The 23,085-nt window shown below is 47.1% G+C and overlaps 1 protein-coding gene and 1 pseudogene across 1 annotated transcript; one reads left to right on the top strand and one right to left on the bottom strand.

Annotated features, from left to right (window-relative positions):
- On the top strand, positions 1–1,385 carry LOC132087231 (cytochrome b-like; annotated as a pseudogene).
- Positions 1,386–12,035: 10,650 nt separating this feature from the next.
- On the bottom strand, positions 12,036–20,685 carry LOC132087230 (serine/threonine-protein kinase PAK 3-like). Its single transcript, XM_059493236.1, has 9 exons — positions 20,553–20,685; positions 18,695–18,758; positions 17,957–18,005; positions 17,077–17,189; positions 16,305–16,422; positions 15,523–15,622; positions 14,925–15,121; positions 13,478–13,615; positions 12,036–12,119 (listed from the first exon to the last, which is right to left on the bottom strand). The coding sequence occupies exons 1-9, from the start codon at positions 20,683–20,685 to the stop codon at positions 12,036–12,038; spliced, it is 996 nt and encodes a 331-aa protein (XP_059349219.1).
- Positions 20,686–23,085: the final 2,400 nt, after the last annotated feature.

Genomic DNA, 23,085 nt, shown 5'->3' with positions numbered 1-23,085 from the left:
ATGTGGAGGATATTATTAATAACCAATCTAGCCTTCTCCTCTGTCGCTCACATATGCCGAGACGTACAATTCGGCTGACTCATCCGCAACCTCCACACAAACGGAGCCTCCTTCTTCTTCATCTGCATCTACCTACGCATCGGCCGAGGACTCTACTACGGCTTATACCTGTGGAGGATATTATTAATAGTTGGTTAGCTGAGAAAGGCCATGCTGACATAATGCCGCTGGTTAAGCTGAGAGAGGGAAGTAAGCAGTCAGTAAGCTGAAAGGAGAAGTCAGCAGTCGGTGACCAATGACAGGCAAGGAAAGACTGCCCTTGCTGCAACATGAGGATAGGGAAGAGAGATTCTTCCTGAGAATATGTAGAAAGTATCAAAAGTATAACCATAAGAATGCAGAAGTAGGCGTAGTTGCTGATATGTAACTAACCAATCCTGAGCTCAACTTTTGCAATATGTATGAAGCTCATTATGAACTGTATTTACCCTGCTGTACTAATCAATAAAATCGGGCCTGTGATGATCTAATTGATGTCCTGGTCTCCTTCCGTCGACACATACCTAAACAAAGAAACCTGAAACATTGGAGTCATCCTCCTCCTAACCCTCATAGCAACTGCTTTTGTAGGATATGTCCTACCGTGAGGCCAAATATCATTCTTAGGAGCTGCAGTAATCACAAACCTATTCTCTGCCATCCCTTACATCGGGCAAACACTAGTCAAGTGAGCCTGAGGCGGGTTCTCTGTTGACAACCCCGCACTGACCCGATTCTTTCTCTCCACTTCCTCCTTGCCTTCGTCATCGTAGGCCTTACTCTTGTCCATCTCACCTTCCTCCACAAAACAGGCTCAAACAACCTGCTAGGCATTCCCTCAGACTGTGACAAGATCCCCTTCCACCCATACTACACCATCAAAGACATCCTAGGATTCGTACTAATGCTCTCCCTACTTGTCTCACTAGCCCTATTCTCCCTCAGCCTCCTAGGTGACCCAGAAAACTTCACCCCAGCCAACCCACTAGTCACCCCTCCTCACATCAAACCCGAGTGATCTTTCCTATTTGCTTACGCCATCCTCCGATCCATCCCAAACAAACTAGGAGGCGTAGTAGCTCTAGTTGCCTCAATCCTCATCCTGTTCCTCACCCCACTACTACATACATCAAAACTATGATCAATACCCTTCCGTCCCCTATCACAAACCCTATTCTGAACCCTAGTCGCCAATGTCCTCATCCTAACCTGAGTAGGCAGCCAGCCAGTAGAACACCCCTTCATCATCAACGGCCAACTAGCCTCATTCACATACTTCACAATCATTCTAGTTCTGTTCCCCCTTGTGGCCGCCCTAGAAAACAAGCTACTTAAACTTTAATTAACTCTAATAGTTTATAAAAACATTGGTCTTGTAAGCCAAAGATTGAAGACTAAACCCCTTCTTTAGAGTTACCCCACCACACACCTCAGGAAGAAAGGACTCAAACCCTCTGCTCCAATTCCCAAACCTGGCATTTTTCACTAAACTACTTCCTGACCCTACTGCTAAAGAGCTCGAATCGCCCCCCGAGACAACCCCTGCACAAGCTCCAACATCCTAAACAAAGTCAACAACAACCTTCACCCCCCAATCAAAAGCAATCCCACCCCCTCTGAATACAACACAGCTACCCCACTGAAATCCAACCGGACCGACAACAAATCCCCACTATTCACCATCCCCTCGTCCATCAACAACCCCAACACACCCCCTATAACAAGCTCCACCATGACAACCAACCCCATCCCAAAACCATAACCAACAACACCCCAGCAACCCCAAGCCTCCGGATAAGGATCCGCTGCCAGCGACACTGAATACACAAACACTACCAACATTCCCCCTAAATAAACCATAACAAGTACCAAAGAAACAAAAGGGACCCCCAAACTCACTAGTCATCTGCACCTTGCAACCGCTGCTACGACCAGCCCCAACACCCCATAGTAAGGAGACAGGTTAATGCAACCGCCAACCCCCCTAGAACAAAACTCAGCCCGAAAAACAGAACAGATTCTATCATAAATTCCCACTTGGCCTCTCTCTGAGATTTACGGCCTGAAAAGCAGTCGTTACAAAATTTAACTATAAGAACACCTAAATACGTCCTTCATTCCCTCCCCCATCCCCTTACCCCCCCCCCCCCTTCCCCCCCTACCCAGCACGTTTTCTTCTTGCTTTCAGGGTATGTATAATAATGCATCGCACTCTCTGCCCCATCAGACAGTTCATGAAATGTAGGATAATCCACATTACACATCAAGCTCTTCCACCAAAAACCCAAACGGATGGTATTCGTCCAGCCTACCTACCAGGCACATTATTGCTTCAGGTACCATACAACCCAAGTATTTCTACCCAAGTCCAAGCCGCAAGTGTCACCCAAAGACCCAGGATCTTACCTAATGTACGCAACACCCAACCTAGAGAACGAGGAATGTCCCAGTACACCTTTGAATTCCCCTAGTCTACAGGATTCGCCCACCTCCTAGGTAATATTCTCAGCCAAAAGCCTTCAAGCACTCCCAAGCCAGACATGGTTATCTTTTGATCGCATTTCTCACGAGAACTGAGCTATCAACATCATATGTGCTTTAGTTTATTGCCGTCAAGCACATACCTCTCCTATACTTGCTCTTTTGCGCTATTGGTTGTAACTTCAGGATCATAACTTGCTTCATTCCTTCCTCCTTGCCCTTCACAGATACAAGTGGTCGGTTGAATACTCCTCCCTAACTTCATTACCTCGGCATCCCGACCTCTTGCACTTGTTTTCTTTTAGCGTCTCTTCAATAAGCCCCTCAAGTGCAGAGCAGGTGTTATCTTCCTCTTGACATGTCCATGACATGACCGCCAAGCATATGAATCCCCTAACACCCAGAATGTCATGATCTAACGGATAAGGTTGTCGCAAACTTGGCACTGATGCACTTTGACCCCATTCATGGAGGGCGCGCTACCTACCTCTAGACAACAGATAGTGTAATGGTTGCCAGACATAGTAATTATTTTATCATTCACTAGGAATTAACATTTAAATTCCGTTTTATGCATCTGTTTTTTTATCTAGACTTTTTTTTTTCAAATAACTAAGCCACATATCCCTACATTGTCCAAACTACTTACCATCAATACACTTTCAATTAACTTTCCTCTATATTCCCTACTGTCAAAAATAATAACCAGCCACCATCAACACTCCCCTAACCACCCCCAAACAAACATAATATTAATCCCAAAGCTAGCCCCTCTCCAAAAACCGAAACAAACCACAAGTCATGATGACAAACCATCAACCAGCTACCCACCAAATTTCACGTCCTTGTAGCTTATAGAAAGCATGACACTGAAGATGTCAAGATGGCTGCCACACGCACCCAAGGACAAAAGACTTAGTCCTAACCTTACTGTTAGTTTTTGCTAGGTATATACATGCAAGTATCCGCGCTCCAGTGTAGATGCCCTGAACACCTCAATCAGGGAGATAGGAGCGGGCATCAGGCTCACCACAACCGTAGCCCAAGATACCTTGCAATTGCCTCACCCCCACGGGTAATCAGCAGTAGTTAATATTATGCAATGAGTGTAAACTTGACTTAGCCATAGCATATCCAGGGTTGGTAAATCCTGGGCCAGCCACCGCAGTCATACAGGAGACCCAAATTAACTTTATAACGGCATAAAGAGTGGTCACATGCTATCCAAGTAGCAAAGGTTAAAAAGCAACTGAGTTGTCACAAGCCCAAGATGCCAAAAAGGCCTCCCCATCAAAGAAGATCTTAGAACAACGATTAATTGAACTCCACGAAAGCCAGGGCCCAAACTGGGATTAGATACCCCACTATGCCTGGCCCTAAATCTTGATGCTTACACCTACTAAAGCATCCTCCTGATGCTTTAAGCACCAACGCGTAAAACTCTAAGGACTTGGCGGTGCCCCAAAGCCACCTAGAGGAGCCTGTTCTGTAATCAATGATCCACGATATGTCTGACCATTCCTTGCCAAAACAGCCTACATACTGCTGTCACCAGCCCACCTCCCCTGAAAGCTCAACAGTGAGTTCAATAGCCCCACCACGCTAACAAGACAGGTCAAGGTATAGCCTATGGAAAGGTAGCAATGTGTTACATTTTCTATGTTAGAACATAGCGGCAAAGGGGTATGAAATAACCCCTGGAAGGTGGATTTAGCAGTAGAGTGGGACAATGGAGCCCTCTTTAAGCTGGCCCTGGGGCACCTACATACTGCCCGTCACCCTCCTCGCAGGCGCCCCCCCAATGAACTAATAAGCTACTTAGCCAAAGATGATGTAAGTTGTAACAAGGTCAGTGTACCAGAAGGTGCACTTAGGCTACCAAGACGTAGCTTCAGCAAAAGCATTGAACTTACACCTGAAAAATGTCTGCTAACACCAGATTGTCTTGATGCCAAACTCTAGCCCAATCGACATGATCTGGAATAACAAAGCTACTCCCCCGCACCCAACTAAAGCATTCACTATTCCCAGTATAGGTGATAGAAAAGACACCATTGGCGCAATAGAGACCACGTACCGTAAGGGAAAGATGAAATAATAATGAAAACTAAGCTATAAACAGCAAAGATCAACCCTTGTACCTTTTGCATCATGGTCTAGCAAGAAAAATAATACAAAATGAATTTAAGTTTGCTACCCCGAAACCCAAGTGAGCTACTTACGAGCAGCTATTATTGAGCGAACCCGTCTCTGTGGCAAAAGAGTGGGATGACTTGTCAGTAGAGGTGAAAAGCCAATTGAGCTGGGTGATAGCTAGTTGCCTGTGAAACGAATCTAAGTTCACTCTTAATTCTTCTCCAAGGAAAACCTACAAACCCTAATGAAGCGAATTAAGGGCCATTTAAAGGAGGTACAGCTCCTTTAAAAAAGAATACAATCTCTCTGAGCAGATAAATACTGGGTTTTCCAACTGCATTGTGGGCCCTCAAGCAGCCATCAACAAAGAGTGCGTTAAAGCTCTACATTACAAAAATATAAGAACCTTATGACTCCCTCCCCATTAACAGGCTAACCTATATTCAAATAGGAGAAATAATGCTAGAATGAGTAACCAGGGTCCTCCCTCTATGACACAAGCTTACATCTGTACATTATGAACAAACCACCAATATACGTCAAATCAAACAAGCACAGTATTAAGTATCTTGTTAACCTGACAGAGGAGCGTCCATTAAGAAAGATTAAAACCTGTAAAAGGAACTAGGCAAACCCATCAAGGCCCGACTGTTTACCAAAAGCATAGCCTTCAGCAAATGCAAAACAAGTTTTGAAGGTGATGCCTGTCCGGTGACTCACGTTCAACGGCCGTGGTATCCTTACCGTGCAAAGGTAGTGGAATCAATTGTCCCACAAATCGAGACTAGTATGAATGGCTAAACGAGGTCTTAACTGTCTCTTACCAGTAATCAGTGAAATTGATCTCCCTGTACAAAAGCAGGGATAAACCTGTAAGACAAGAAGACCCTGTGGAATTTCAAAACCAGCAACCACCTTAAAACACATACTCACCTACTGGCTTCACTGACACATAAGCTTCTGGTCTGCGTTTTTCGGTTGAGGCGACCTTGGAGCAAAACAAAACCTCCAAAAATTAGATCACACCTCTAGACTAAGAGCAACCCCTCAACATGCTAATAGCATCCAGACCCAATACAATTGATCGATGGACCAAGCTACCCCGGGGATAACAGCACAATGTCCTCCGAGAGTCTGTATCGACGAGGAGGTTTACGACCTCGATGTTGGATCAGGACATCGTAGTGGTGCAGCTGCTACTAAGGGTTTGTTTGTTCAACGATTAACAGTCCTACATGATCTGAGTTCTGGCGCAATCCAGGTCGGTTTCTATCTATGATGAACTCTTCCCAGTACGAAAGGATAGGAAAAGTGAGGCCAATACCACAAGCAAGCCTTCGCCTTAAGTAATGAAAACAACTAAATTACAAAAGGCTATTACACCCCACCACGTCCAAGAAAAGGACCAGCTAGCGTGGCAGAGCTTGGAAAATGCAAAAGACTTCAGTCCTTTAACTCAGAGGTTCCGATCCTCTTCCTAGCTTATATTAACCTCATCATAGCCCACTCCTATGCCCTCCCAAACTTAATCGCAGTAGCCTTCCTTACACTAGCAGAGCGCAAAATCCTAAGCTACATTACAACAGTAGTCCTAGTCCAACTATTCAGCCTTTCCTGAAGGTCTGCCAGTCTGCATTTTCAAAGATGCCTTGCTTGTCCCAGCAAACTGAGGAAATGACAGACTCTGCTGCCACAGACTCTCCCATGGAGCCATCGGAAGCCCTGCAGGTTCCCCTGCAAATGCTGCCCCTGTGGCTGCAGACACCCATTTTTAAGATGAACGCCTTGACAGGAGCTTTACCAAAACAGTGGTATCCTAATGCTCTTTCTGTTTCAAAACCAGAAACTCAGTCACTAAGAAAGAGAAGGAAGACATACAAAAGCCAGGTTAGGATACACCCTAACCTAAGCAGAGGGGAAACATCTACTTACGTGTGAAATATGCTACAAAATAGGCACCATAGGTAATTCCATAGGCAGTGAAAAGCAAAGGAGCAATTCCCTCAATCATTTTAACACTGTCCTGCAAGTTTGCAGGCTGTGCTCACACACTGGAAAAAGCAAGGCTCCTGTCGGTGTGCAACAGCCCACTGACAATTTCCTCAATCAGGAGGATTCTCCTGAACTGAGCAAGTGCTAGGACTGCTCTGACACTCAGGCCTTCCATGCACCAGGGTAACCTTCTGATGTTGCTACGACAAGGTGGCAAACATGCCCTGACATCACAAAGCAAACGCTCCATGTTGGTCTGTAAATTTATGCCAAGCAATAACCAACCTTCCCTACAGGAAACACAAAATAGCCTGGGAAGTTCTCCTCTGTCACAAAGCAGCACAAATTCCCCTTGCGGGCCAAACCCTGTCTTTCAAGGGATCCAACAGGAACTCCAGGAGTGCACAAAGCACCTACAGCCTGTACCCCAACTGAGCACTCAGATGGCACCCAAGCAAAGGAAACGAGCCCAAGAAAATGGCCCAAAGCATTGCCCATCTGAGAAATTACCCTCCTTTTAACTTTTTAAAGGTTTATTAAACCTTAAGAAAAGGCTGTATAAGGAAAGATTGGAGCACTGGAAAGTCTCCATGATTAGCAGCCACATGCTCATCTCCAAAAGGGATGCTCTGCTTTTCATACCCTTAACCCCTCCCAATGTTTTTTCAGTCAACTCTTTCTCTGCCGTTCAGTGGTGGAGATTACTTTCTTGCATCTTGATTGGAGGTCAGGTGTTGTTACACCCCGCCTGCTGGTCACAAACCAGCCCTCCCCAACTGCCCTGACTACCAAGGCTATTACAAGGGGGAAAAGAAAGAGGACTATGAGAGGACATATTACAATAGCAGCACTTTACATTTGAACAGAATATTTATCCACATAATATCTATCTCTTAATTGTGAGAGCCAACTATTACATTACTCACCTATAATGCACAGAAGCAAGAAAGAAGGCACTGGGTTGGCATAACAGCTGAAATCATTGCTAACAAATCTCCCTACATATTTGCACCTTTATTGGACATGGCCAGGACTCCTGTGGATGTACATCTCTGCCTTTCTTGCCCTTTGGAAGCAGTCAACCTGGCAACTTGTGGGGAAACCAAGGGCTTTGTGGGGGCTGCATTGCTCTGCACACACCCAGGCCCCCCGTGGCACAGAGCTTTGGTGCCTAAAAAGATCAACCAGAGGAAAACAGCTGGAGAAGGTTTCATTTGGACCTTTCTTCCCTGCTAACAGAAGTTGTCAAAATGAAAGTGACCAAGCAGGGCCTGATCCCTGCTGCCAGCTCAGGGTTAGAAAGGAGGCATTACTTGATTTCATTGCTGGGTGCACAGGGAGTAACTTCCCTAAGTCAAGCACACCCAGCAATCTCACCTAGTAGTTTGTATCCATGGAACTAAGACATATTCAATACTTTGCTGAAACTCACAGGCTAAACATTACCTCCAATTTATTGACATATTTCAATCACTTCTCAGAATTTATTGACATCAGAGTAGGAGTGCCCTGTAGATCCCTGCTGGTCATTGTCACAGGTTCAGGTGACCCATGCACAAAATAACCCAGGACAAAACTGGGCTTGCAAAGCAAATTCATTCCATTACTTGCAATAGCATATAATACATACTGACCTCTGGATTCCCAGAAATCAACTGGAGAAGGAGTTGGAGCTTGGTGCTCAGCAGCAGGGGCAGGTAGGCAGTGCACTTGCAGGACATCCCCTTGATCAAAACGCTATGCATCTCGTCCTTCTCAAATCTCCAGCCCAGAACTAGGTCTTGTATCTCCTGCTCAGGAGCGGAATTTCCCCAGTTACAGCATCAGCTCACACATGCCTGGCGTGTGAGATGATGGCTCAGGATGACTCCATGACTCCCTGCCACCAAGGGCTCTATTGTGCATTGCTCTCCTTTCAAAGCTTGACTGCCCACCCATTGACCAATCCATTGTTTCTCTTTCAAGGCTCAAGGTCCCAGCTCTTAAACAAGACACTTTTCTTCATTGTCTTGTCAACCTGCTCAAACATGGATCAAATATGGCAGGGCCTGGGACACAACTCCAGTTCCTGACACAGTCCTTTGGGAAATATTCCCATTCCTCAAATTCTCCTTTGGTGGTCAAGAGCCTCCTAAAAACACTTTCTTCCCCCTGAATGCATTCCAGCTACCTTCTTAGCAGGACCACTCTCCTTATTCTCAAGGCCAAGATAGCCACTTGCACACAGTAAGCACTGCAGTGGGGGAATACGTGGTTCAGCACTCCTGTTAAAGCTAAAGGAATTGAAAAGACTATGCCCTGTTTGTTGGACTTAATGCCTCTCCATCCTATTCTGGGAATCAAACACAAGTGTTTCATCAATACACCCTGCAAGTGCTCTTGCTGAGTGAAGCCACATTGCTGTGTCAATAAAGCAGCCAGGACTCAGTTTCTTCATGCAGGGAAAGCCAATTCTTTAGTCAAATAACTCATTTTTATACTGTTTTCACAGACCTCGTGTTCAACTCCAACTGGCTGGTAGTTTCCTTGCCACACAATTTATTGCTTAAAAGGTGTATTAGTGTGTACATGCTAAGACTCACACTTTCTAAGACTCACTCTTACTCGGGTGATTACATTTTTTTTCGTGCACGCTCATGGACAGGTTTCTTGTTTATTACAGATGCAAACAGTTTTCTCAGCACAATAGCTTGTTGTGCTAACTGCACTCATGACTATTCCCATGGGAAGTTAGCTGGCTGCATGTAGAAGATGCAACAGGACAGTTGGGAATTTACCATAGTGTGGTAAATAGGTATGATTCATGCTGATAAAAATTGAAACAAGAATCAATATTGATACAGTAATTAATATTTAGAAATATTAAAACAGTAAAAAGTTGTAATGCCAAAGAAAAAGGGAGAGGCGGGGCTCTACCTTCCCCCCCCTCCCCGCAGATGTTCAGGAACAGGAGGAAAGCAAGAGATAATGGTTGCTAAAAACTAACAAAGAAGGGACACTCTGGTTGTGTCCCAGGAAAATGCTAATTATAAGGGATTTATTGCCTTGATGCCTAAATGCAGTAATTTTGTTAGTTTTGGCTTACATTGTATTGGCTTGGTGGGCATGTGTAACGCAAAGCTGAATTAAAGGACAAAGAGGAAGACTACAAAATCTTCCTCAGATGACCCCCAAAGACTTGTGCGACCACCAAACCGAGTGGTGGCACATGCGTGGTAAAGATGATAATGAGGACGGAGGTAGAAGTGTGCTGAATCGAAAATGGGAGGAGATGGCATTGACAGATGGCATATAAGGAAGAATCTTCACTTGGCAAGCTCGTACGTGATTTGGCAAGGGTCCCAGAGCCCTGCACTCCACACTCCGTGGTTATCTTTTGCTTATGTGCTATTATTGGAACCAAATTCTCCCTTATTTTAATCAAATATAATATAACCAATTTTTAATTTTTTTTATTTTAAATAATAAATTAAAATTGCTACTACTTTTAATATTGTTTGGGGTTTTTTTATGATGGGATAACTGAGCAAACATAGCAATAGGAAGGCCTGATTTTATAAGGTCTTTCTTTTCTAATAACCCTACCTGTGTGCAGCACATTATGACTTTCTTTCAGAAATTAATGAAGAAAACACAAATTGCCTACTGAAACCCTTCTGCCCCCTGCCAAATCAGTTCACTCCTCAAGCACAAGCCTCAGGCAAATCCCTGATGTGCCTCTCTCCCAGGAGCTCAGAGCTGCATTGCACAGCCCTTGCTGTGCGCCAGAGAGCACAAAGCAGGCTGGCCTGGTGGGCCTGCATATTTCTGCCAAACACTCTGCATGTCACACCTTTGCTCTGGCTCAGTGCAGAACTGCAGGGTTGCAGGCGCTTCCTCCCAGAGCTGCGTGAGGCGCTGGCTCCTGCAGATGGGCCCTGCCAAGCTGTCCCTGCCTCATGCTGGTCTCGCTTCCCCTGGCACAAGTGCCGGGCCTGAAGGAGGCTGCCCTGTGCTCCAGCCTGCCGAGCAGCCCGGCTCCCTGCCCTGGTGCCCAGAGTGCTGCACACACTGCTGGCCTTTGCCAGGAGTTGCAGGGCAGCCAGCAGAAGAGGAGGAATCCTCCGCCAGCCCAGCGGCCCTTGGCTGCCCTTGGCCTTTCTCTGCTCCTGGGCACACTGCAGATGGCCAATGCCTCCAGGCTGGGCTGTGCCCAGCACGGCTGCGCTTCCCCTTGGCAGCAGCCAGCTGCCACCTGGGCTCTGAGGGCAGAGGATTCGCCTGCTCCCAGGAAGAGGCACCCAGGGCCCGGCTGCTGCCTCTTGCAGCTCCAAGGGCCTCTTTCCACCCTGTCTCGGCCGCGGCTCAGCTGGGGCTCCAGCCCGGGCAAGGCCGGGCCCGCTCTCATCTCACAGGTGCTGACAGCTCTGCACCACAGGAGACCTTCCCGAGCACCCTCTCTGATCTTTCTGCTTTCTCACTTGATCAAGGCTTTCCTCCAGCCAAAGAGATTATTGCATTTAGGGATCCAAGTCCAAGTGGCAGGAGCTCCAATGCTCTCCAGTCACAGCTGAAGGCCTGCATCTGCATAAGATGTTTGGGCTGCCCCATTCTTCCTTTGCTTTTGCCTGCAAATGCCATTGTCCTTTCTGCCTCAAATAGAAGTACCAAAGATGGCCAAAAACTGACCAGTGGGCCATATTCCAAAGGCAGTCTGGTCTGGAGAGGATGACTGAAGAAGATCCTTCCCCACTTTGACACCATACCAAAGACACCGTTTCACTTTCCTCCTTTAAGAAACAACAGACAATTCAGATGGAATTCTGGAGTTCATTCGCAGAGTGAGAAGGAAGGGGATCTTCAAGGTGAGTGGTGGTTTCAGAAACTTTATTGATTTTCAATCCTATTCTGCAGTCCTATTAGACAATCCTACTCTAACCCTAACCCTTACCTTAACCCTAATCCTTATCCTTATCCTTATCCTTATCCTTATCCTTATCCTTATCCTTATCCTTATCCTTATCCTTATCCTTATCCTTATCTATATGTTTATCCATATGTTTATCCTTATGTTTATCCTTATGCCTATGCTTATCCTTATCCTTATGCCTATGCTTATCCTTATCCTTATCCTTATCCTTATCCATATGTTTATCCTTATGTTTATCCTTATGCCTATGCTTATCCTTATCCTTATGCTTATCCTTATCCTTATGCTTATCCTTATCCTTATCCTTATCCTTATCCTTATCCTTATCCTTATCCTTATCCTTATCCTTATCCTTATCCTTATTCTTATCCTAATCCTTATTCTTATCCTAATCCTTAATCTAATCCTAATCCTAGTCCTAACCTACAATCCTACTCTAAACCTGTTAAGGAATAAATAAATGGTCCTGATGTGATTGTCACATTTTTGTCTCCTTCCTCTTCACTGCAACAATCAGTGGCACCAGGCTGGACGCAGGCTCAGCATATCTTACAAATGGATGCTGCCCAAAGGGAAAAAAACCAAATCAACAAAATACAATGAACCATGACTTTCCAAGCTCAGTGCTTCACAGGATTGCTCCTGCCCCTAGAAGGATGCAGGAAGAGGAACAATGGGACCGTCTACACCTCCATCTTGATGTGCAGGATTTTGCCATCACAGGCAAACCTGGCCCAGAATCTCACTCACCCATTGATACAGGTGTCTTCATCTTGCTGAGATTTTAGCCCTGCCAGTGCTCTAGAAATGGTGCTTTCTGTCCTTGGAGTTTCTTCTTTTCAGGAAACTCCAAAGCCTCTCATTGGTCCCTCTCTTTGTAAGACAGGCACTGTGCTGATTTCCGCAGGGAGACAGAGCAGTGTCTACCTTTCCATGCCCTGCCCCTTGTGTGCTGGTCGGCACCTTCCTTCCCAGCAGGGCCAGCCCAGGGGCACTGGGCCCTGCAGTTCCCACTCTGCCACACAACCTGGCAGCAACCCTGGCACAGTTCCCGTCTGCTTGAGGGTGCCAGGCAGCAGATGGGGCTGGGACAAGTCCCTCCTGGCTGTCTCTGTTTGTGGCAGAAACCTCTAAGGGTGGGCTGGGGGGCACAAACCAGGGCCCCTCAGAGGCTCAGAGTGAACCCCCACAGCCCCTCCTGCCCACAGCCAAATCTCTGACTGCTCAGCTGGGACTGGCTTCCTTGGGTTCCTGCACCTCCATTTCATGTCTCTGTACCCTGCATTGCTCTACTTCAATTCTTTTGACATTAGGTAAAACTGAACACAGCACCAAATTAAAAAACTAAGAGCGTGACAGAAACAGAAAACAGAGCACCTCTCCTCTCAGGAAATGTAGAGAGAGGTGGAGTTATTCAGCTTTGTGAAGAACAGGCCCCAGGGAGACTTTATTGCCACTTTCCAAGACTTCAGAGTGGCTTTGAAGAACGTGGGGGACATCTTTTTTAACTAGGCCAATTACAATAGGATGTGGGTGAATATTTTTAAACAAAATGGGGATCAAGTCAGAGTAGGTCTAAGGAAGAACTTGTTTACTCGGAGCATGGTGCCACCCTGGCACAGGTTGCCCCAAGAGCTTGTAGGTGCCCCGTCCCTGCAACCATTTCAAGTCAGGTGGGAAAGGGCTCTGAGCTACCTGCTCTCTTTCAAGATGTCCCTGCTCATTGCAGGACACTTGCACCAGAGGACCTTTAGAGGGCCCTGCCAGCCCAGCCCAGTCTAGGATTCCTCACCATTTTCATTTGAAGAGCCCCAAGAGTGGAAGTGAGGAAGAAGAGGGCTCATCTGATGTCTTGGACTTGAGTGGAGGAGGAGCCCATCCCTCAGAGCCTGTTTCACCTGCAGCCCCTTCACATTTTACCTGCAGGAGCTCCTTGGCAGACCAGCGCTGCTCCTCATCTCTCTGCAGGCAGCAGCTCAGGAAGTCACGCAGCAAAGCTGAGAGGAGCTTGGGATGCTGCAGTTTTGGGGTCCCTACTTTGGCTATCAGGCATCGAGCCTGGAGAAAAAAACCCATGAGGCTCCACCTGCTGCTTTCACATCTCTAAGGCTCTCCCAGATCCCTTTGTTTAGCCTCTGTTCCTCAGTGGCAGTTACTGCCCTGACAGAGACCCAGAGATGACTTTCCTTTCCCAACCAAAAATCCAAACCCTGATGCGGCCACAGCTTTTCCACCATCCCACAGATCTTGCCTTGGCAGCTGATTTCATTGACTGACCTAGTTAGTGGGAACTACATCAGCAAAAGCATGTTTACTTCTCTGAGGATTCATACCAGTTTTAGAGGCTTTATGGAAGAGGGACTGTGCTATACTAACTAATTTCAAGGGTTAGTTCATGAAAGGCATCTCTGCACTGCTTGTTGGTCCTTTAAGCACACGTGCCTTAGAACAAAACTCATCAAGCTTTTTGTGCTGTTCTTGAAAACAATGGAAAGAAAATCCCAGGTAAGGAAATAAAGATTTACAAACTCATCTTCAACACAGCCACATTAAGATGCCTGCTGCGGTGTATTGGGATGGAAATGCTTGCTTGGGCACACAGGTGCCACCTGCAGCTCTGTCTCTCAGCAGTCTGAAAATTGCAGCTTCCCATTTTGCAGCAAAAGACAAAATTGTCATGGTCAGAAGAAGGAGAGGTGCCATCCCTATGGTCACCCTCTGCTCATTTGGCTACTCAAGTCAATGCATTAGTGGTAGGCCCATCTCAGAAAGTGCCAGGAAACAAATGGGAGGTTTTGGCAGGCTCTCCACATCACCAGGCTCTGGCTTGGTGACACAGAGAACGTGCCTTGGGCTGTGAAAAAACATGGTCACTAAATGCAGTACAGCAGCACTGCACAAGAAGCAGAAGAGACTCAGTGGCCTTTACACACTCATGCCCAGGTTGCAGGCATGTTTCCCAGTGAGAAGAAACTGCACACTGGGTTAGGTTCCCCTCTAAAGACTACAGTTTTAGAAACTTTGTTGGGTTTGGGTTTCCTTCCTTCATTTATGGAAAGATAACAGAAGTTCTAAGATGCTTGTTTCCTTTTTCTGGGGCCATCTCCACAGACAAAAGAACTGGAACCACTTATAACCCAAAGGAAAGTGTTTCCTAAGAATGGAGTTTGTTTGCATGTGGTAAGGCTTGAGTTTGACCACTGATGTATCCAAATCTACAGCAGATGCTGATGTGTTGCAGGGACATTTTTAGAGGGGACCTTGGTGGAAGTAGTTCCAGCAGATGGCAATGGGATTTTGTCCAATGGCATGCAGGGAATGGGAGAGGTGAGAAAGACAGTGGGATCGGTGAGTATTTGCTGCTTACCGAGGCATGACTTTGGTCCCAGTAAGGAGATTCTTTTTCTAACATTTCAATCCCCACAATTCCAAAAGACCATATGTCCACTTTGGGGCCATATGGTTGACCTGTCGCCACTTCAGGCGCCATCCACCAAGGAGTCCCGGCTACCAAGCACGGTCTGCTCTGCTCAGAGTTGAGCTGAGTAGAGAGGCCAAAATCAGCTGAGGAGAAAGAAAAATACTGGTTTTATTTTAATTCTGTGCAATTAGGAAAAGCAAGCAAAAGAATTCCCCAGTAGAGGTTTGAAAATGTGCTGTTGAATCTCCTGGCAATGGCAACTTAAAAAATCCCCTGATTTTTTACACTGCCTCCAGCAGTGGCTTTTGTTCTTTGGAAACTTTAGACTTGTAGCTCCCTCCCTCTTCCTGGACACACACAGGATAACACTACTCTTGACTTCTTGTTCCTTGTCCTATCTCTGTGCACGTGGCAACTGCGCCCTCAGCTCACAGTGGGTGTCCCTGCGCTGCCACCAGCACCATTTTTGGGGAGCTGGCTGTCACTCCAAGCAGCCCCACACCCACATCCCTGGAACGCTGCACCTGACCAAGAATCTACTGACTCAGCTTGACAGAGCCATCGGTTCTGAGAAGGATGTTGTCACTCTTCACATCTCGATGGATCACATTGTTTGAATGAAGAAAATCCAGTCCTTGCAGGCACTGCGAGAGGAAAGAGAAAGAGGAGGGCAAAAATGAGTGATGTGATTTCATCACACGAGAAAGAAACAAAGAATCTAAAAGATTCCCGCTCCAGGGGAATGGGGAGTAATGGCAGAACACAGTGCCACTGAGAGGAAGAGCTTGCTGCTCCAACACTTGCCGAGCAGGACCTTTCTGAGGAAAGGCATGTCAGCTTTGGAAAGAGCAACAGCACCTGCTCTTTTAGACTTTCCCCTGCAAACCAGCCAGGATGACTCCTGCTGCAGTGGATGTGCTCAGAAGCAAAGAGCATTTTGGCTGCACTTCTATCCTTCTTAGCTAAGGACTGAGAGAATCGAGTCTAACTTTTTTCTTTGCTGTTTGTTTCAAATCCTGCCACCAGCACCTTTGCTTTAACAGGCAAGGAATGCAGTGAGGACAGAAAAAAGTTTAGCGAGGCAAGATGGGGAACAGCAAATACAAGAGGCGGAGCGAGAGTACAACAGTAGGAGATAAGAGTACTGGCACTGAGTACAGTGAGTGCAGGGCCACTGGCAGGCCTTTCACTTGAGATGCTTTTACTTGCCCATAGCATACCAGCCACACAGAAACAAAGCTTGGCACATGAAATCACTCCTGTTCTGAGCCCCTGTTCCCAGACAATCCTGCCCAAGGCCTCAGAAGCACAGATGGGATTGCTGACCTCCCGACTGATGGCTGCAATGTGGTCTTCAGACAGGAAGGTCTTGCGGATGACATCACTCAGGGTGCCTCCATCCATGTACTCCATTACCAGCCAGAGTTCCTCACCCAGAAGGTAGCTGAAAGAAGGAAACAAGGCCGGGGAGATAAACATGCATGACTACCTTGATGTTTTGCTTCCGAGTTTCTTGTTTCCAGGTGCCTTTGTGACTAGGACAGAATCAAAGGAATAGACAATCTGCAGTCTGTGCAGTCTGGAGGAGAAAGGCACAGCAGTGAAAAAGGAGATGTCTTAGAGATGTCTTAGATGGCCAGCAGGTGAAAAATGCAGTTTAGTAACAGCCCAGGTAAAAACCTGTCAGGCATGGTGGTTCTGGAAATAAGCACCAAGTCTTCCTGGCATGCCCAGCAATGACAAAGAGGGGCAACGATCTAAGAGAAATCCACTTTAGGATGGTTCATCAGCATTTAAGAAACTTTAAAAAATCAATCCCGAAAAAATGTGGAGGCAATGTACTCTGAGGGTGTTGACTTAGTAAGATACAGCTGACCCAGGTTTCAATAATTTTGGAATAATTTTCAAACGACAAGTGGCAGGGAAAACTCATGCAGACAAGATGCACTCTCCTCACATCCATTGGAGATGAGTAAAGAAATATGAATAAATAAAAATTAACAGGTCTACTTTCTGCCACTGACCAAAGTGGATTTTTAACCTCTCATGTTTGCTGTATGTAAATGCCCCTTGATGGGATAAGACCATGACCTCTCACCTGTCTAAATAATTCACAACACTGGGACTCCTACACTTCTTCATGATCATGATTTCATTAACAGTTAGTTCCTTCGTTCTCAGTCCTTGAAGATGTATTTTCTTTATGGCCACCTAAAATGACATTAAAAATCAGTAACTCGAGAAGTTGGTGGCACGAGACGACAACGCACATGGAGCAAGTGATTTTGCAATGACACAGCTGAGCTGTGCCAAACTGCCTTGTGATTAGGCACTGCAGTAATTAGGAACTGACATTCCAACAGCCCATTTCTCTGCTCCCTTGGGGGACAGTTACAGGACATGTGGGGCCACTGACGTTTTGCCTTGTCCACTTGGTAACAGTGGTGTCTCAGCTATCACCCACAAACCTCTGACCACACTCTCTGCTGCTTTGTTTGGGATTCAGAAGAAGTAATCCATGCCCTAATACTCTGTGCATACATCTTGGGCTATGGGCATGGCTTAGGGCTTTTAGGGACACCTTGCAGATCTCTCCCTACGTGCAGTTCCCAAGTGCAGCACTGCAGGTGGCTAAGGAACTACCAGTAGCTTTCAGATGGATTTGCTGACAGTCAGAAATAAGAATTCAGGACTCTGAAGCTGTAGCCCCAAAGAGCAGTGAGGTGCTCTAAGGCACCACCTTTGTTTTAGCAATGGAGAGTGAGTGAGCACGTCCTTCTCTGAAAAGAGCCGCTGCCTCCGTGCCTTCCTTCTGGCAGCTGAGGAGGACAAAGTCCCAAATGTATTGTGCAGGCTGGCACCAGTCTGTGCTTCTTGAGCCTTTTCAGCACAGCTCTGCCCAGGGCTCCAGCCACAGCTCACACCAGAGGGGAAAGCCCTCATGTGCAGCAGAGTCTGTGGGGCTTGTTGACATTTACCTCTCCTCCTGTGGCATTGTTGAGTGCTCTGACCACTTGTCCAAAACCCCTAGAAACAAAACAGAAGCAGAGAACGGAGAAGCTGTTTAGCTCCTAGAGTGAAAGCCAGCCCACACAGGAGATGTCTGCTGGAAGTGTCAAAAACCTGCGGGAGGCAGGAGGGCTCTGTCATAGGCAGATGATGCATTTTCCTCTCAAGTGCATGGGCACTGGGCCTGTTTCTGAAGCACTGGGATTCAACTTCTAAAGGGAGTTTAGTCATTCCTCTTGGGTTTCACTTTCTAAACTGTGTGGTTCCTATCCTGACCACAGAGTATTTCCTTCTGCAAAGCAGGGGAAAGAAATGTTCTTGGGAACTGTTATCTCACACAGCTTTGATAGTGGCTAGGTTGCTCTTTCAGGCAAGCAAGTTTCTTCTTCTCTCATTAATGGGGCAGTATGATTTGGAGACATACAAAAATGCTAAGGAAATTAACACAGAGCTGTCCCACACTTGAGACACAAGGAGATCTTCCACGTCCTGTTCCTTGATGCAGGCAAGACCTTGGCAGCACGGAGATGTCTCTGACAATGCCTTCTGAGCACACTCACAAATTCTGAGCAGCACTGAGAGATGGGGTCATCTTATCCCCAGTGTGTGAACATGTTTGCAGCTGGCCTGACTTCACACTGGATAGACATTCCACCAGAAAAACACCTGGGCCATGGCTGTGCAGGAGTAACTGTGGTTGGACTCACCCGCTGCCAATGTGTTCCATTTCGGTGTATATCCTAAAGGGATTTTCCTGGTTCACCATTCTCTCTGAGGGAAACAAAATGCGGGATGGTGACTTTAAAGCAGAGATCCCAGCTTCCAGGAGATACAAAAGGCAGCCCCACTGTCTGGGGCTCTGAGCCCTTTGTGGTCAGCTGGGTAACAACAACCACAACCACAACAGCAACAGGACAGGCAGCCCTGCAGTGCAGATGGCTGGCACAGAGACTGATTTTGTACAGTCCTTTGAAGAGTTCTCTTGACAGGAAACAAAGCATGGGGAGATGCATTCCCAGGAGAGAAGGATATCTTCCCCACCCTTTCAGCAGTTGGCCAAAGGAATTTATTTCCATTTGTAAACCAGAGCAGCTCATGCTGTAACTGATCCCAAAGGGGCTTTCAGCATCAGGAGCCTGACCTGTTTATGAGCAGGCTGAGCTCAAAGATGCCCCTCTCCCAGCTAAGGAAGGCTGCAGCCTCTGCAGTCCCTCCAGCCCTCACGGGCAGGGCAGCTAGCACATCAAGGCTGGCAAAGCCCAAGCATGAGCACTGGCAAGCAGTGGGAAGAAGCCACAGCAAGCCTGAGCCTCTTACAAGCTGTTGCCCCCATTGAGGACACGACAGGATGGGCTTTGAGATCAGCCACACCGAGGGGTGGAACAGTGCCCTTTTTGTCCCAACAGGTGATGGCAGACACAGAATCCACTGGGCTCTGGTCTCAGCCCCACCAGGTCTTATCTGAGAGCACAGCACTGGCAGCTGTTACAGGCAAGAAGCAGATTCATTGGGTTGTGCTGCAGAATCACAAAGGACTTGATGTGTTTTCCTGGAGACTGATCTGAGCAGGGCTTGGGCCAATGGGTAGGATTCTAACAGTCATGGGAAAGAGTGGGAATCGGGTATGGAAAAGTGCCATGGATCTGAGGAATATACCATGGCTGGGCTGGAGGCTCTCTCCTGAGAAATGCCTGTAGTACAGTTTTATCTGATCATGCCACTTGGATGCGTCTCTTGGACTCATCTTGATAAGCATAAAACTAGAAGATTAAATAAAGGTTGCTACAAAAGTATTGCTTTTTTCTTTGGGGGCACATGGAAAACATCTCTTGCTCTCTATTTGTCCTGTAACCTGTTGTCCTTCCAAAATAGTTCTTATTGACAAAAAGATAGCATTCTTGTCAAAATAAACTGCAGATGTAGTAGTGGTAACAGTAGCAGTCATAAAAATGCCATCAGTAAGACATGGGGCAGAAGGGTGCTTTCAGGATGGAGAAAAACCAACTCCACTAAAAAAGCCCCACAAACCATAAACCGAAAAAACCCAAAACACAAAAAAAACCCGCCACAGAAAAAAAAAAAAGGCCTCCACAAAAAATAAACAACACAAAAACATGGCCCCACTCCCAAAAAAAAAAGTCCCCAACCAAAAAGACAAAACTCCAAAACCAGTCCATTTCTGTGAAGTTTTTTGCTCTGATTACTGGTTCGAAGTCAGGAGTCTAAGGAGAATTTAGGAAAGTAAAAATTCTGTTCAGTTTGGCACTAGCACACAAGACTTGTCTAGATCATTTGCAAGGTCACAGCCTTCTGTTGATCCCAGAACATCCCCTGCTTCAACCTTTAGCAGAGAGAGAAGCTCAGGCAAACCCAAGCCAGTCCAAGGTGCCCTCAGAGGCAGCAGGAACACCCAGAGCTCTCTCTCGCTACCTCGGAGCACAGCACTTCCTCTGGGGAGTCCTAAATGGCCCTGTGACACCAAACTCAGGAGGAGCATTTGGTAAAGCTCTGCTGACACCTGCCCACAACACACTGTCCCTCAGACAAGAAACACCCCAGACGTACCCAGCATCTCCAGGTGCTTCTTCTCAGTCTCCTCTTTCAGGGAGATGAAGTAACTGCCCGAGCTTGAGCTCCGAGCTTCGACAGAAAGGCTTCCTTGGGATGATGCTGCTGCGGCAGCAGGATCAGAGCCCATGATGTGCTGGACCTGGAGCACTTCTGGTGGGCACTGTTCCTGTGCCTCACTCCAAACTTGGGGCCCTTCATTGCCAGACATTGGCTGGAATTCTTTGCAAGCTGCCCGGTGAGATGTCAACACTTGCACCTCAAGTCAAACAGAACAAAGCAGTCAGACACTACAGCCTGTTCCTGTAAGCCAGGAGTCGTTGACTGTGAGGAAAGGCAAAGAAGAGATTGACAAGGGATACAGACAGCTTGTTTCAGTCCTCCATCTGGGTCACCACGTTCCACTGTACAAACACTTGAAGGAACAAGGACAGCAGGAATAGGCCAGAAGAACAGAGCAGCAGTGGAGATTGAGCACACCAGGAAATGTCCTTCAGAATGACTGTGATACACACTAGAGCAAGATGGCACTCAGAGGCATGGCCCCACTCCCTGCTGCTCTGAGTGGAAAGGCAAGAAGGGCAGAAACCACCAGTTTGGTGACTGCAGTGACTGCATCCCACTTTCACTCATTCTAGAGCCTGAGGGAGGCGATTAAGTTTCTCTCTGACAATTTTCATTTCTTCCTCCAGCCTCTTCTCCCTTGCCCTGTTGCTAGCCTCAGAGTCCTGCAGCTCTGCCTGCACGTGTCCTTTGATAGACTGTAAAGGAGAAGGGAAAGGACACTTCATGAGTGGAGTGGCTGCCACTCTTTCACTCACCTGGTTTTGTTGATGGCTCCTGTGCTGATGGAGATTCTCCTCTTGAATTCTTCCCATGTCTTCCCTGTTCTTTCTCTTCACATCCATGATGGCACTCTGAGCTTCGGGCAGCTCTGCTTGTGGCTCTGCCTTGATCTTCTGTGCACACAAATGCAGAGCAAGTGACTGGGAGCTGCCATCAAGCTCAGCTTTTTCCTCTTGCAGCCTCAAAATCACATTTATTCAGCCACTTCTTTCTGCTTCCCTCCCCACATCTGCTTCCATTGCAAACCTCCTGTCCCAGGGCTGATCTCTGCAAATTCCAAGGCCCTGTGCTTTCAGTGCCTGTGGGACTTCCTGGCCTCCCCAGTCCCAAGAGCTCTGGTTTATGCCCCTCTTCCTGCCCTTCCCTCTGTCTCCTGGCCAGTCAGGCTCACCTGGCCATTCTCCTGTGGCTCTTCCACCTGCTGCCTGAGCTGCTCTTCCTGCTCTCGGGCTGGGAACAGCTCTCCCTGAGTCTGGCATGGCATCTCTGATGAAGCACTCTGCTCCTGCTCTTTCTCTAGAAGCACCTGCACAGAAAGCAAGAGAAGATGGGTTTCAACTTCCCACATGACCTTTGTGGGTCAAGACTCAAAGACTGCTGGGCTCACACGTTCCAAAAGCACTGTGCTGCTGCTCTGCTGGGTCATTCTCTGCCCGAGAGGAGGCACAGATTCCAAAGTGACCCTGGCCTTATAATCAGGGGCCATCTGGGATTGAAGCTTAAACAGCCTCTCAGGCAGCTGACAGGGAAGGTGAGGCATTTCTCAAGGGTCTGGTGAGGGCCTCCCTCTGCTTCTGCCATGTCCTGTTTGTCTTTCTGTAGTGACTGACACCCCACCATGTCCCACAGCTCCATCCTGGCTCTGCAGGTGGCATCCTGGGTGAGCTCAGCCCTTGTGAGAGACACTCCTGGAGTTCATGTTCTCTTCAGGCCTGCACCAGCATTTCTGCCTTTCTGACATCCACTCTCTTGCTAGAAAACCTGGTCATTCAGGAGATGAGGATGCATGCAAAGATCTCTGATGGAGGTCACAGAGCCTCTATGGCCACCTGAGTACATGGAGGAAGACCAAAGTGTTTCTTCTCCCTCTTTTGTCAACTGAGAATTCTGACCAGCAGAAAAAGACACTCTCCTAAGGTCCCATGAACGAATGCACTTACAGCCCTGAGGAAGCCAGTGAAGGAAACCATGTGTCATGTAATGCATGGCATGTATGACCAGAGTCACCAAACACCACCTAAACATGGAATTGTTGCACCTCTCTAGGACAGGCAGAAATTGAAAGAATTAATAGGAGACATCAGGACACAAAAAGCCTAAGGAGGAAAACAATTCTGAATGGAAAAACCATCATATCTGGAGGGGGAAACATCTCTGCCTGCTCAGAATTGGTCGAGGGAACATGTCTCTAATCCTCTCCAGAAGGGATGCTTTTGGTGATCTTTGCATCCCCAACTGCCTTGGGCCAGAGCCAGGAAGATTCAGTTATGTAAATGTTACATAGATAGATAGGTAGGAAGATAGACAGATAGATCTCACTACTATAATCTCCAGTTACTGCCCTCTCTGTTGCTGCACACATCAAACCTGGTAGCCAGTGTGCCGATCAGCAGCAATCCTGAAATTGTTCTCCTGTTCCTCAAAAAAGCACATTCTTGGGGAATGTGGGGATTGTAGGTCCTTA

Source organism: Ammospiza nelsoni, unplaced genomic scaffold (genome assembly GCF_027579445.1).
Source record: "Ammospiza nelsoni isolate bAmmNel1 unplaced genomic scaffold, bAmmNel1.pri scaffold_55, whole genome shotgun sequence".
NCBI lineage: Eukaryota > Metazoa > Chordata > Aves > Passeriformes > Passerellidae > Ammospiza > Ammospiza nelsoni.
This window is presented reverse-complemented; position numbering and strand designations above follow the sequence as displayed.

What these genes read in the sequence shown, in the direction of transcription:
- LOC132087230 (XM_059493236.1), bottom strand. Translation starts at nt 20,685, where the DNA reads ATGGGCTCTGATCCTGCTGCCGCAGCAGCATCATCCCAAGGAAGCCTT. An exon ending in GGGACCAAAGTCATGCCTCG is followed by an intron (nt 13,616 to 14,924) that starts GTAAGCAGCAAA and finishes TTTTTTCTCCAG; the next exon opens with GCTCGATGCCTGATAGCCAA. An exon ending in CTGCCAAGGAGCTCCTGCAG is followed by an intron (nt 12,120 to 13,477) that starts GTAAAATGTGAA and finishes CCCTTTGGGCAG; the next exon opens with CATCCATTTGTAAGATATGC.